General features: G+C 43.4%; 1 protein-coding gene across 7 annotated transcripts in view; it reads right to left on the minus strand.

Annotated features, from left to right (window-relative positions):
- The window catches only part of akap9 (A kinase (PRKA) anchor protein 9), a 56,210-nt gene that overhangs the window by 10,363 nt on the left and 32,727 nt on the right, over positions 1-13,120 (minus strand). For 6 of the 7 annotated variants that reach the window (XM_031866346.1, XM_031866345.1, XM_031866343.1 and 3 more), the window contains 9 exons: positions 10,920-11,082; positions 8,597-8,691; positions 7,914-8,031; positions 7,006-7,044; positions 5,823-6,055; positions 4,908-5,027; positions 1,737-1,913; positions 1,058-1,162; positions 637-789 (listed from right to left, as the gene is read on the minus strand). In XM_031866346.1, the coding sequence (XP_031722206.1) occupies positions 637-789; positions 1,058-1,162; positions 1,737-1,913; positions 4,908-5,027; positions 5,823-6,055; positions 7,006-7,044; positions 7,914-8,031; positions 8,597-8,691; positions 10,920-11,082 (1,203 nt within the window). The remainder of the gene's footprint in view (positions 1-636; positions 790-1,057; positions 1,163-1,736; positions 1,914-4,907; positions 5,028-5,822; positions 6,056-7,005; positions 7,045-7,913; positions 8,032-8,596; positions 8,692-10,919; positions 11,083-13,120) is intronic. The other variant, XM_031866344.1, reaches the window with a different exon arrangement.

The following is a 13,120-nucleotide window of genomic DNA, read 5'->3' on the forward strand; positions in this document are numbered from 1 at the left end:
GCTTAGTGATCTGTTCATTAAGAAGTGCTATTTCCCTGTCCTTCTCCTCCATCACCTTCAAAAGTCAGAGATTATAATGTGATGGCTATTAATAAACACGTCATGCCAAAGTCCACTCAGAGTCAGCCTCGTGGTGGACGACTGAAAGTACACTGATTGAGTCAAGGAAGAAATATGCTGGCAGTGAAAATTAGCAACATTGAGCAAATGTCTGGAAAACTGTGGTATATGAGTTAAATGAAAATGGTCCTGTTTACAACTGATGGGAGCAGTTTTTAGTTGTGTAACTACGAACCAAACCTTTTGTTGTATTGTGCAGGTAAAGTACAAACTTATCAGGCAACGTCGGTCAACAGTCTTAAAGTCACGAGCAACCAGTGGTTTATCTGTATTGTCTACTACTTGTTCTGTACTAAAAAGCAACAGACTAATCATTACATAACTGAGAATACAAGTCTACATTTATTTTAACACAATTATGTGTCCAGCGTCTGTCTGATAATCATATCCACAGTTTTTAAGAAGCCAGCGTGGCTGCAGTACACAAACACACAACCCGACTCAACCACCTCTGGAATTCACAATTTTTAACGTAAAGACACCGTAAAAAGTTATTGCAGCGGAATGTCTCTTTACCTGGAGCATGCTATCCCTCGTTTCTAGATATTGCTGCTGGCTGCTGATCTCCTTCCTCTGGATCTCCAGCTGCATGTGAAGCTGCTGCACCTCCTCGCTCTTGTTCTCCAGCTCCTCTCTGAATTGCTCCAGCTGCTCTTCCAGATTACGGATCTGAGGCGACAGGTAAACATGACAAACACCTCAGAGGAGACACTAGACAACTACAAATAGTTTTCTCTGATTTACTTGTTTGCTACAGATTATCTGCTATTCCTGTAAATAAACAGAAATGCAGATATCAAAAGGATACAACAGTACTAATGTCACATTTATATATACACATTACATCTAGTTACAAAACACTATAAACATTTCACTCCCAGATTTTCGTCTGAGATATTATCCATTCAAAGGAATCTGTGCCTGATCAGCACATTACCTCCTTCTCTTTCCGCTCCAGAGCTTCTCTCTCCGTCTGTAACTGAGCCTCCAGCGTGGCGTGTTTTTCCTCTGTGATGGATGCATGCTGCTTCTTTTCTTCAACCTGCAACAAGCACAACAACACACACGAGGAAAAAAAACTATTTAGCACAGCAGTTATGTACGACAGTCGCAGAAGGGCACGAAGGAACAAACTGTTGTGACGAGCAGATTTTCAAGACTGTTAAGCTACGAATGCGTTTTGTCCGTATCGCATCCTTTATCGTGCAACTGGAGCTCTGTGCCGTTTGCCAGCTGAGCGGCGGCACAGCAGATATATGAGCATTTCCTTCACTGCTCTTTTTGTTCTCACTCACAACAGCTCTTCATGAACACTGGGGGGCAATCTTGACAGTTGCCAGCCATAACTCATCACCAACAACAAACTGCAGCGCGGGTGAAGTAGACCCACCCACACATTGTTCTCCCTCTCTGTGCGTCCCAACCCTCCTCCCCACCTTATCTACATCCTCTCTCTCTCTCTCTCTCACACACACACACAGCCATTCTCTACAGCTATTGTTCAGACTGCCTTTTCTCTCTCTCTCTCTCTCTCTCTCGTCGTCCCTGACTCAATCTCCTGCACATCCTTCATCTCCCATTTCTCCGTTTCCCCCCCTCCCCCTCTCCATCCTAACCTTCTCCAGGGAGTCAGTGCTGGCCAGCAGGGCCTGCTCCAGCTCGCGGATGCGGCTCTCCAGCTTGTCAATCTCTTCGTTGCGCTCTCCCAAATCACGACGCAGCTGCTCTGAGCTGAGCAGCAGCTCACTGCACCAATCCGCCTTCTCCTTCAGCTGGGAGGTCAGCTGGTCCACCTGGTAGTGAGAGAGAGAGAGAGAGAGAGAGAGAGAGGGGGGGGGGGGGGTGTTTAATGAGAATCGCTCTCAGACACCACTCGCTACATGTACAGCTAGCTGGGAGGTCAGCTGATCCACCTGAAAAAGGAGGGGGGCCGAGAGTGAAAAGCGGTGCAGGGACAGAGAGATTTCATTCGGGGTGACACAAACCACAGAGCAGTACATTAGCCAGGAGGACCGCTGGCAGGTAACTGATCCATCTGTGAGACGGGAAAACATCAGCAGATCAATGATGAAGGGGAGGAAGAAGGGTCCACAGGAGGAAGGTTCGTTTAGGGTTCTCTCAGAACTGGGGTATAAATCTATATCTAGATGGTACCCCTGCTTAATTAAACAAGAAAATAATGTTTCATAAACAACTGGCTGACCTTTATGTACCCTGCTGTTTCAGAAATGCATCTTTAAGGATGACGGCGTTTCAAACAAAGACACTGTAGGAAGGCAGATGAAATGCACCTGCTCACTAGCAGTCCTCCGTTAAATATTAATGTGACGAGGGAGTAGGATGGACTCTTCATGGGAGTACTTCAGCTCTGAATGGTCTATTTATATTGCTTTGAGCTTTACTTCATTTGTTGATGGATTTAGGTCAACTCAAGAGGGTTATGCGTTATCTATATGCAATTTCTTGCTCGACACCCAAGAGAAACTTAGCTGGAGACATGCTTGTTCGTCATTTACCTCCAAAACATTGCTAATGTGGCAAATAAACAACGTTAAATGGTTAGTTTTACCAACTGCAGTGTGCTAACTTACAAATTCATATTGATGTAAGAATGTACTTTGAAATTTTTACTACGGTCATGTCAAGTATGCAAAAAGTGGGGTACAACTGAATCGAAAGGCAATCCTCTCTAGGGAGGATACTTAGACATTTGTTCCACACTAAACTCGTGTTCAAGTTCGCCCTCCCACCCCGCCACCACTTTGTTTACTGTTCTGCTGTTGAGTTCTACACTGGACATTGAAAAGGGAGAAACCAGAGGAAGGAGCAGAGTGAGGAAGGACAAAGTTTTGAAGTCGCTTTCAAATAAAGACAAACACAGCAGACGGGGATCAAACTGGAGAGAGGAGGAGGAAAAGGATGAGAGCGAGATGGGCAGGCCATTAATTGCTACAGGGTCGGGCGGGATTACTAAAATGCACTAAATGCTCTCTGGGGGAGATTCTATGTGTAGCTAGAAGCAATACCTTAAAGGTTACTCCATCCACCTGTAATAAAGCCACGGGAGAGAGAAGGCATAAAGGATCAGAGGATGGACAGTTCGAGGGCAAGAGGGGGAAGAAAAAGCACTTAGTGATAGAAATGTGGCAGGAGTCTCTGGAAATTATAGAGAGGTCATCTTTGGGGCGAGTTTAAAGCAGAAGTGGGACTGATTTATAAATGATATGCTGTAAAGCCAAGGAACAGAACTAACAGCTACCGCAACTACAGTGGAGCTTTAATTAAAGCTGCAATCACAAAGTATATAATTCAAGTCACGATCGAATTTGGGAGGAAACAAACTGGTTGGACTGCTGGAAGGCTAAGAAGCAGCAGCGGCAAAATGAGGATACTTCAGTTACAAAGACATTAAGGAAAGAGCAGGGAACATGACGATACCACTGAGCATTAAAATCATCGTCCCCTAATGGAATAACTGACTTATCTTGTCAAATTATGTTTCCCATTGAGCGAGTGAAATGCTCCGAGGGCCCAGAACCCGCTGCGGCTTATTTTCCTTTCACATTATCAAAAGGACAAATGAGTTGAATCTAACGGTTTACCGTGAGGACATCATGTTTATAATAAACATTAGAAGAGGGCGTGATGCTTTACTGGCAAATCGCAAGGACTCGGTCGATTGGTTTGAGGACATTGTATTGTGCTGCAATACAATGACAACAGTGTCGATCAAAAGTATATTTCTCTTTGCCCGGAGGGAACCGGAGGCTGGATTGTGAGTGGATGAAAAATGACAGCCAATGATGAAATCCTGGAGAAGCCAAAGAGTAATAATGGCACAGACAAAGCAAATAAACAACATTAAGTTTAAAACTGACAGCGGTTACTGCTGGGGTGAACGAGACTGATGCACAGAAAGAAATGCCATATTGCAATTTGGCGAGTACTTAAAAAAAGGCAGGTTAAGACTTCTATTATGGTCAAAAACGGAAAATATGACCATCAGAATTTAGGCCAGTTTAAAACAGGACCAAATGGACCGATCTGACTTCCGATAGCTGTGGGAATCAAAGATTACCAGAAAGACTAGTGACAGCATCTGTGAAAGCTCTTAAGCTGAAAACAGCAGCTGGAAATGAGGTTAATGAGAGCGGAGAGACAAAACAGCCAAGTTGTGGGCTGTAAAACCAAAACAATGAGCTCAATAACTAAAAACACTCCACAGAGCCGAGGGGAACTGCAGAGTGAGATACATCTCTGTAGGTTTCACATTACACGTCTTCACTTGATCCATTGTTAATATCAACATATAAATCACTTAAATTTAGCCTGAAAACTGTGTGCAGTTGGTGTCCTGACACGAGTATTCACTTCTGAAATGTGACATCAGGGGTTACATTACATGATATATAATTGTCATCAAGTCAAAATGTGTCTTACCAACACATGTCTTTATGCCTGACATTTTGTGAGTAACAGCTGCACCAGTGCAGTGATTAACTTTAGCTAATCCTATCACTCTCACTGTATTGTGTATTTCACGATCGTGTTAATAAAACCCACTATTACACACGAGGACAAACATTAATCCCACTCACTCTTCCGCCTGCGAAACACTCCCACTTTTTGGTGTCATTTTTAAAAGCAGCGCAGGTAATTCTACCAGCTCATATTGTTCTGCTGTGTGACCCTCAGTTCATAGCCACACCGACAGTGCGATGTTCAGAAAATAAGCATCTCTATTAAAGCCTGGTCCTCTGGCGGAGAACAGAGCTCGCTCCGGTTACCTCTTTGTTTCTCTGCTCAGAGTCAGCCTGAAGCTTCTGAGGATACTTCAGCTGCTGTTCCAGTTTCTGGATCTCCTGCTGGAAGAAATCTCTCTCGTGTTCTCGGTCCACAGCTTGTTCCTGGACACCGGAAGGAAGACAGGAATATGGAAATGTTGAGTCGCATCTTCAATACAGGCTCAAACTGTTGAGAAACTGGTTTCCTCTCCAACAAACTGCTCAATTTATCTCATCTATGTGCTGAATTTCCCTCCCTCCATTTACAGTTTGTCATCTAGTCCATGTCTTCTACTTATGTCTGAAATTAGTTGTCAAAATAGAAACACAAATAACATTATTACTGCACGCTCCAGAAAATATGATTATAAGGAAGAATTGTTAAAATAATCTAATTATGTTTACGAATGTGCTGATTTCATACTTGTGTGTGCGACCAGCATCAAAAGGACAATAGAGGGATTCTGCATTCAGACCACATCTAGACAATTACGAGCCAACTCCTCGCCGAGTGGCCCAATTATGATGATGGGAACAAACTCATTATACCGTGAGCCAAACATGAGGTCGGGTCCACCCCAAAAAAAAAAAATCATGAAATTATCAGTTTAGCCGTGATTCTAAGTTGTAGTAAGTAGTTATCCCTGCCCTAACTTAATAACAGCAATGCTTTATTAACCAACATTCAAATTAGTCTGACTTTGAAAAGATCTTTATGTGAAACACACCATGTACTAAATACTAATATGCTCAGCACACAAACACGCTCTTTATGTGTCCGATGATTCATTTGTTATTTTCAAATTAGATTATCGTGCATCTTAAAGGAGGAACAAACATTTGATTTGTGCGTTCTTTATTTTATCTTATTATTACCATTATCATTTTGAATATTGAGTCAAAGTCAGTGTCACTCACATCGAGGAACCTCCGGTTCTTGTCCAGCTGTTTCTCCAGAGCTTGGACCTGCTGTCGGAGGTCTCCGCTCTCGGAGCTCTCAGCGTGCTCCAGCTCGATCACCTTGTTGACCTGCTCCTCCAGCTCCGCCTCCAGCAGCTTCACCTGCTTCAGGAGGTCGGCGTTCTCCTTCTCCGCCTGACGCTGAACCTCCACCTTCTCTTTCATCAGCTTCTCCGTCTCCTCCAGGAGGTCTACATGAATACAGCGGAGGAAGGAGGACAAGTTAGGCATCGCCGCCCGACAACTGAAGGTGGCTGACTTTAGTCAATGATTCATTGAGGTTTGATTTCAGAGACAAACAGGATGCTGAGATGGAGCTACTGAAGAGTCTGAAGTGTGAGCCATGAGCTTGATTTAATAGTTTTATCGTCATGTTGTTATAAAGTTAAAACTTCTTTCTCTGAAATGTTGTAATTTGATATGCCGTGGTCCCTTTTACAGCTTCGTCAGGCTACCTTCAGACTCTTCCAACACCTCAGTCAACTTCCCAACGTAACGCCCCGTTACCGAACATGATTCCCCGCCATGATGCCTCTTTGGCCTTCCGCTGCCACCAGTGAACAACCCACAGCGGTTTACCCAGGATTGAACCCCCGCAGGATTAGTGCAAAGGTAACAAGATGAGAGAGTGCAGATGGCAGAACAAACACGTGGACAGCCCACACATTGTGATATCCATGCCCAATAAGCATTTACAGGCAGGAGAGGGACTTCCTGAACGGCCAATCATCTCACTCAAAGAAATGCTGCAAGCACAGCATCGGCAGGTCTAAAAAATACATAATTGAAAATAAAAAACCCTCAATTCAGAGTGCAGATGATTGACGGTTAGGGAATAATGACTACGTATAAGTGTCTGAAGATGACTTTCATTTCATCATGCTAAAATGAGTGCTAACATCGACGCCAAAGACATTAAAAATGACGAACCGGGACAAAACTCAAATCAAAATGAAAAGCTGAAGCAAAACGTTAGTGATTGAACTGTGAGTGAGTTTGTGAGCCCATAGCAAGCGAGCTCCAAGCTGTGTTGGTGAGTTGCTGGATTAGGGTTAAAGAGGTACACTGCCACTCGGATACAGTCGACGATTATAGAGAACACACAGTAGATATGACTGAGCCATGCTCAAAGTGGACACACCTGCTTCAGGTGCTGCAACCATTGCAGCTTCAACTAGGCCTACAGGAGGATAAGAAAGCACAGGAATGTAACATGCTCTTGTTTTTTGTTGTCATGAAGAGGAAAACTCAGAGAAAGAAGAGCAAAGGGTGAGGATAGAGGAGGCAGTGCTTCTGTGTGGTTTTCACAGCAGGAGGTTAATGCTGTAGAAAGGATGCTGTGAAAGGAAAGTTTCCCAAATCGCCCTTTTGGTTTAAACCCTTGGACAAATACTCACCATTGTATCAGAGAATGTACTCATGGGATACCTTTTTCATAATACAGGAGTTATAATGCAAATTAGCAGATACAGTTACCAAGTCTCATGTGTATGGAGCACATACCTGCATATGTATGAACTGTGGCACAAATACAGGAAGCAAGTGTGTAAGAAATGTAGATAAACATTTTGACTATTTTACCCTTACAATGCAGCCAAGTTATGTCTCATATATGTTTGTCATCAGTTCCATTAGGCCACAGCAACACAAGAACTGCAAAATAAATCAATGTGAGGCTCGTGTACCTTTAAAACCTGGACTGTAAAAGAGGAGCTTAAACAGCTGTTGTGTGACATGACTCTGACACTGACTCTGGGTCAATATTTTTTTTACACCAAATCAAGCTGTGCCGTGTAATTCAAAGAACAATTAACGTTTTATTTAACCATACCAAACAAACAGTCACTTGAAACTTGAGCCATGATAACAGAGAACACAAAACCTTTATAGAAGGTGAGATTTTGTATTCTTGTTTCCTTATTTAAGCTTATTTTTGATACACTATGATTTCTACAATGCAAACCAACATTTAATGTTCAGACTATGTTATAATAAATAAATGCATTTCCTAAGCATGATGACTTCCTGTGAGAGGTCTGGGATACGTACAAAGCTCGCGGGGCCCGGCGTCCTCCCTCATGGCGTCTTGCTGCCGGGACAGCAGCTCCCGCTCGTCCTGCATCTGAAGCCTCTCCTGCTCCAACTCGTGCAGTCGGCTACCCGTCACCTGCATGACATGACAGTTACAGACTGGCTCAAAACTCTATTAAATATGTTGATTAGGCAATAGCTCACGACAGGTCTTGGGTGTTGTTCGGCCATCGTAAGTGTGGCAATATGAATGTTTAGCAGGTTTTTTTCCTCAGAAGTGGAGTGATACTGAAAGTGCAAATTTAGTCTTACTATGTGGTTATTATATCACAGCTATGAACCAATCAGATTGCTTGATTTGAGCTCCAGCTTTTATAAATGTAATGGGTTTTCTAACGATACGGCTGGTGATATTCTATTGTTTCCTCATTTTTGGTTTTAGCCTTTTAACAGGATTTCTTGACAATAAGAAAAATATAGAAAATCAACAGACTCATCCTTTCAGCGCTGTCGTCTGAATTTATACACATCGAGTTTCTTCTGCCAGATATTTCAACTAATTGAACCTCAAGTAACTGTGCTTGCACTTGAGTGTCTACTGTTCTGCACCAGAGGCAAAATAATAAAAAATTGACCTTAAAGTGTTGTCAAGTCATAAGTTATAATTATTTCTCCTCCTCTCTGCAGCTGGAATGCCTCACCTGCAGCTCTTGCTCGAGGTTCAGCTGGAGCTCTTCCTTCTGACGCAACTGCTCCTCCAACCCGGCTCGCTCGCCCGTGTAGCCATCAATCACACCTGAATGTGGACGAAGCAGGAGGAAGACGGTTATGAAAAGGGGCCCCGAAACAGAACTCTAGAATGTCACTTTCTTACCATCACTTAACAGATGAATTAAGAGGAATTAACTTTGAGTCTTGAGTTTAGACACAGTGCAGTCATCCAAAAGAACGAGCACTCAACACCAGGAAACAAAATCCAAGGTTACCGACAACACGGCGAAGGAAAACACACATATGTAAACATCGAGGCACGCAGACGTGCCTACAAATGCACAGAGGAACACACGTGAGCATGTCTGACCCATTTTGCTTGACATGTAAACACAATGAAATGCAATCATTACTGTACTGCTCTGTCACAGGTCAGCAAGCATTAAGCAGCAGGATGGTATTCAGTGAATAGTTACGGGTTATGGTGGGTAACAGACTAATGGAAACCAGTTATTCATTTACTGTAACTTTTGTGTAGAATAGGGTTCGGGTTAGTTCTAAAAGGTAAAATGTTCCGCCTCGCTTGTTGTTTGTAGCTCATACCGGCTCAGTGAGCGCTGTGTGTTACCTAAAGCTAAGAGAGAGGCAGAAGGTAAATGGCAGGACTAGATTGTCGTTTTAAACTTTACACAGCGCTGTGTGTAAACTTTGACTAAGGATGGATCCCTCTATATACACAGCTATCAGATGCACATGATTACAGACTAAAACAAAACATTGGTCAACAACCACAGAGAGCTCTCCTGGCAATCTTTCAATCACATTTACTCTGCAACATTATGATTCCACATCTTTATATTGTCAAACTAAGCCCTTTCCCCTTGTTAAAACTTAACAAAAGAAGACTTTTCATACTTTTTGCTGTTATATAATATGTTCCGTTAATCAGTGAAGAGGCTCCGTTTTGCATGTTGAGCCCATGCCTTATTCAAAACCAGTTTGAAAAGGACACGCCCTGAGCTTTTACCTGCGTGGTTCATCCATACAATAGAAGAATTTCAAAGTAGAGCAGGGAGACACAGGTTTAGCAGATTTTTAGCACTCCCTAAAAGTCAGTGAAGACAGATGCCACTTGACCAGAAAAACACAGCTGCTCTGGAACTCCATTACATGAAATGACAGGCTGATTGTCTGTGGAGCTGCATTTATTCTCCACTAGAGCTGCAATGGTCAGTCGATTAATTGATTAGCAGATCAACTGAAAATTAATTGTCAATTACTTTGATAATTGACAGATTGTTTCAGTCATCTTTCAAGCAGAAAATATGAAATATCTGGTTTCATCGTCAAAGATAAGAGAATTTTCTGCTTTTCTTTGACAAAATATGAGAATAGTAATCGTTAGTTGCCGTCGTATTCTATACAATGCTGTTCAGACAGCTTGCCACATGGTCGCCCTCTTTGCTAAACTTTTTATGACATCAAATATTTGCTATTCTTTAGCACCTCCACATGATTACAGAAAACAAACAACATAACAGGATCCTACTAGAGATTAGTAAACGCTATAAACTCACCATTGTTCAGTGTGTACACAAAGCCAGAAACACAGAAATGACGTTTGGAGTCTACATTTGCCAAATAGTGTGAGAGAGACACAGCCGACTGGTTGACCCTCGTGGACCAGCTGTCTCTGACATGGATGGGACATCAAGTTCCCCCAATAAGATTTGTCACAGAGCTTAAACTGTTGACAAAAATTGGCTACCGACTTCCTGGTGAATAGAGTTCAACCGAGCTTCAAGATTGTACTTTACACCTCCAAACATCAGCCCTCATTATGTATTTGTCACACACGCAATCAGACGTCCAAACTCAAATCAGAGAGGCTGACGAACAGAAATCTCCATTTGTCGATCTTCTCGCCACAGATGGTCTCACACTCCTTTACTCTCCCTTTCAAACAGCTGATCCCATCACTCCCTGTAACACCTCCCTCCCTCAAACGGATGCACAGATGCCTTTTCACTTCAGTTCCTCCTTATGCTCTCTGTGTTCTGTAATCATTCAGACATACAGGCACACAGTGTCACGTCATCAATGAAGAGTCCATAGAGAAGCAGCGAGTACTGTATTCCTTCTATAAGGAGGCTGCATTGAAGAAGACGGCTTTAAGAAGCTGCAAACAGTTTGATCTGAGTCTGCGCAGAGCTGTCCCCCACTAAGGTACAACTCTTTTATATATTTGGTGCCGATCCTGATTCCGTAAACGTTTTTTATGTAATAAAAGCTTTGTTATCCAGAGGAACTCACCCTCAGCGCGGTGAAGTTCCAGAGCCAGCTGCTCACGGGCCCGGGCCTCCTCCGACAACCTCTCCTGCAGCTCCTCCTGCTTCTGCAGCAGCTCGCTCATCTCCTGGTTGTGGCGGAAGGACTCCCGCATCAGCTCGGTCTGGGTCAGCCGGGCATGTTCGAGCTGAGAGGGGACGAGGAAAGAGATGGCGACGCACAAGAAGAAGAGTTAGGACTGCTTTTAATACGCTTAGAAGAACAAACATCGGAAAGGAATCGTTTATAATAGAAATTAATGATACAGAGCCAGTTGAAATTAAAATCAAACAAAAGAAATTCTTGTTTTCTACATATAAAAAGTTCAGTCTCATGTACTGTAATGCATAACAATGGACCACAGTTCATAGCACTTAATGCACATTTGATTATTTTACACATAACATACATTTACTATAACAAGATATGCACCAAACCTGGAAAATATCCTTTTTAATCAAGATATTGATTCAACCTCTTCATTTGAAAAACACATTTTGTCTGCTTAAATATATGATCTCTTGATCATCTTTTTTAAACTTAATTAGAAAAGCATTTTGTTGTCACGTTTAAGAATATACAACTACTTTATTATAAATTATTTGACGACACAGGCCATGGTCTTTATGCATCATGTGCAGACAGACTAACATAAGTGCACAGGCCTTAGACAAAAGTGAAACCTGAACAAAAGTCAATAACAGAATGAGGTTATGTGCAGATGGAACACAAACGCGCTGAGATAATGATATCACATTTGTCTAATGACCGTTAGGTCAGGTGACAGAAGGCAGCTCCTCTGTGTCGTACAGCTATGAAATCATCATGCAATAACCCGTCAGCACGCTCACATTCATCCCATGGCTACTTTCCATGGATCATATCTACCTGAGCAAAGGTCTCATCATATAACATGAGAACCAGGAAGCGGTAACATGACCGATAAAGGTAATAATCTTTCACCTACTGTTCCAAAAAGCAGCACAGAGAGAGCTTCCTCCGTGGAATAACATTGAACTTTCATCACATGTGCAGACCTGAACTACAACTGTGTGACCTTACTGTGTACGGAGGAGTGGGCAGGGAGATCCTGGAGATGACTTTAAGGAGGTGACCGTTCGTCTGGTGATTAACATGCAAGATCTTCGTGTGTACCACCACGGCGTTCTTCTCGTTCAAGGTGCCGCATAGCGGGAAAGGTCGGGGAAGGGGTACGCGAGATTCCACCTCGTACACATCCTGGTCCTCCCCTTCAACCCACGTCCTGCTCCGCCCGCCCGAGTTCCAGTAAGCGCGGTACGAATCCATGGTAAAAGACGGGAGAACTTCCAACCTCAGTTTGTTGTGTTGGAGCTGCTTTTTCTGGAGTTATCAAAGAAGGTTTCCATTTGTCATGATCCGTCAGGATGAGCTGTGCAGCCACAAATGAGAATAGAGTCCAGTGGGGAATGAAGCAACGAGCAACGGTGTGGACAGCTCCAAGCAACAGTTTCTATGCGTTTGCCACCCACACACACACACACACACACACACGAGACAACAACAATTGGAGAGGGTGTCATTCACGTCATCTCAATCACATGCTGCCTGGTGGAGGTGGAACAAGCCCCAAGTCAATATTGAGAGAGAAAAATCATCCAAAAAAGTGTCATCCTTGACAGCAGGTGGAAGTCACATCTTGGTCCGACAGCTTTAAAGGCATTCCTGAACACGACCACGGGAGGTTTGTAATCACAAAGGCGAGCATTTCTTCTCTTCGTGTCCTCTCTGATGATCTCCAACTCTCTCTCTCGCTGTTTCTCTCCGACCTTCTTTCTTCAGAGTGAAACCATATCATGCCGCTCGGTAAAGCTCACACCCCCACTGCTCCGGTTTGCCCTCTCCTCTCTCTCTCTCTGGAGATTCATTAACAATACTATGACGCCGTAGCAACCCCGACCTGCAGGGAAGCCTCCCAGGGGCCCCTTTTAATTGTTTAGTCCGCGCAGCAGCCTACCGAGGGAGGAATGACGGCGCTTGGATCTCAAGTCTTCCACGCTTTCCTTTTTACTTCCCTCTAGGACTGCTCGTCATTCCCGCTCCACGCATGCTCCCCTGCTCATACTATAATATTACTCACTGTAGCCGAATTTTTTTTTTTCTCTCTCTCTCTCTCTCTCTCTCTCTCTCTCTCTCTCTCTCTCTCT

Source organism: Anarrhichthys ocellatus, unplaced genomic scaffold (genome assembly GCF_004355925.1).
Source record: "Anarrhichthys ocellatus isolate YVR2014 unplaced genomic scaffold, GSC_Weel_1.0 scaffold35, whole genome shotgun sequence".
In the NCBI taxonomy this organism is placed as follows: domain Eukaryota; kingdom Metazoa; phylum Chordata; class Actinopteri; order Perciformes; family Anarhichadidae; genus Anarrhichthys; species Anarrhichthys ocellatus.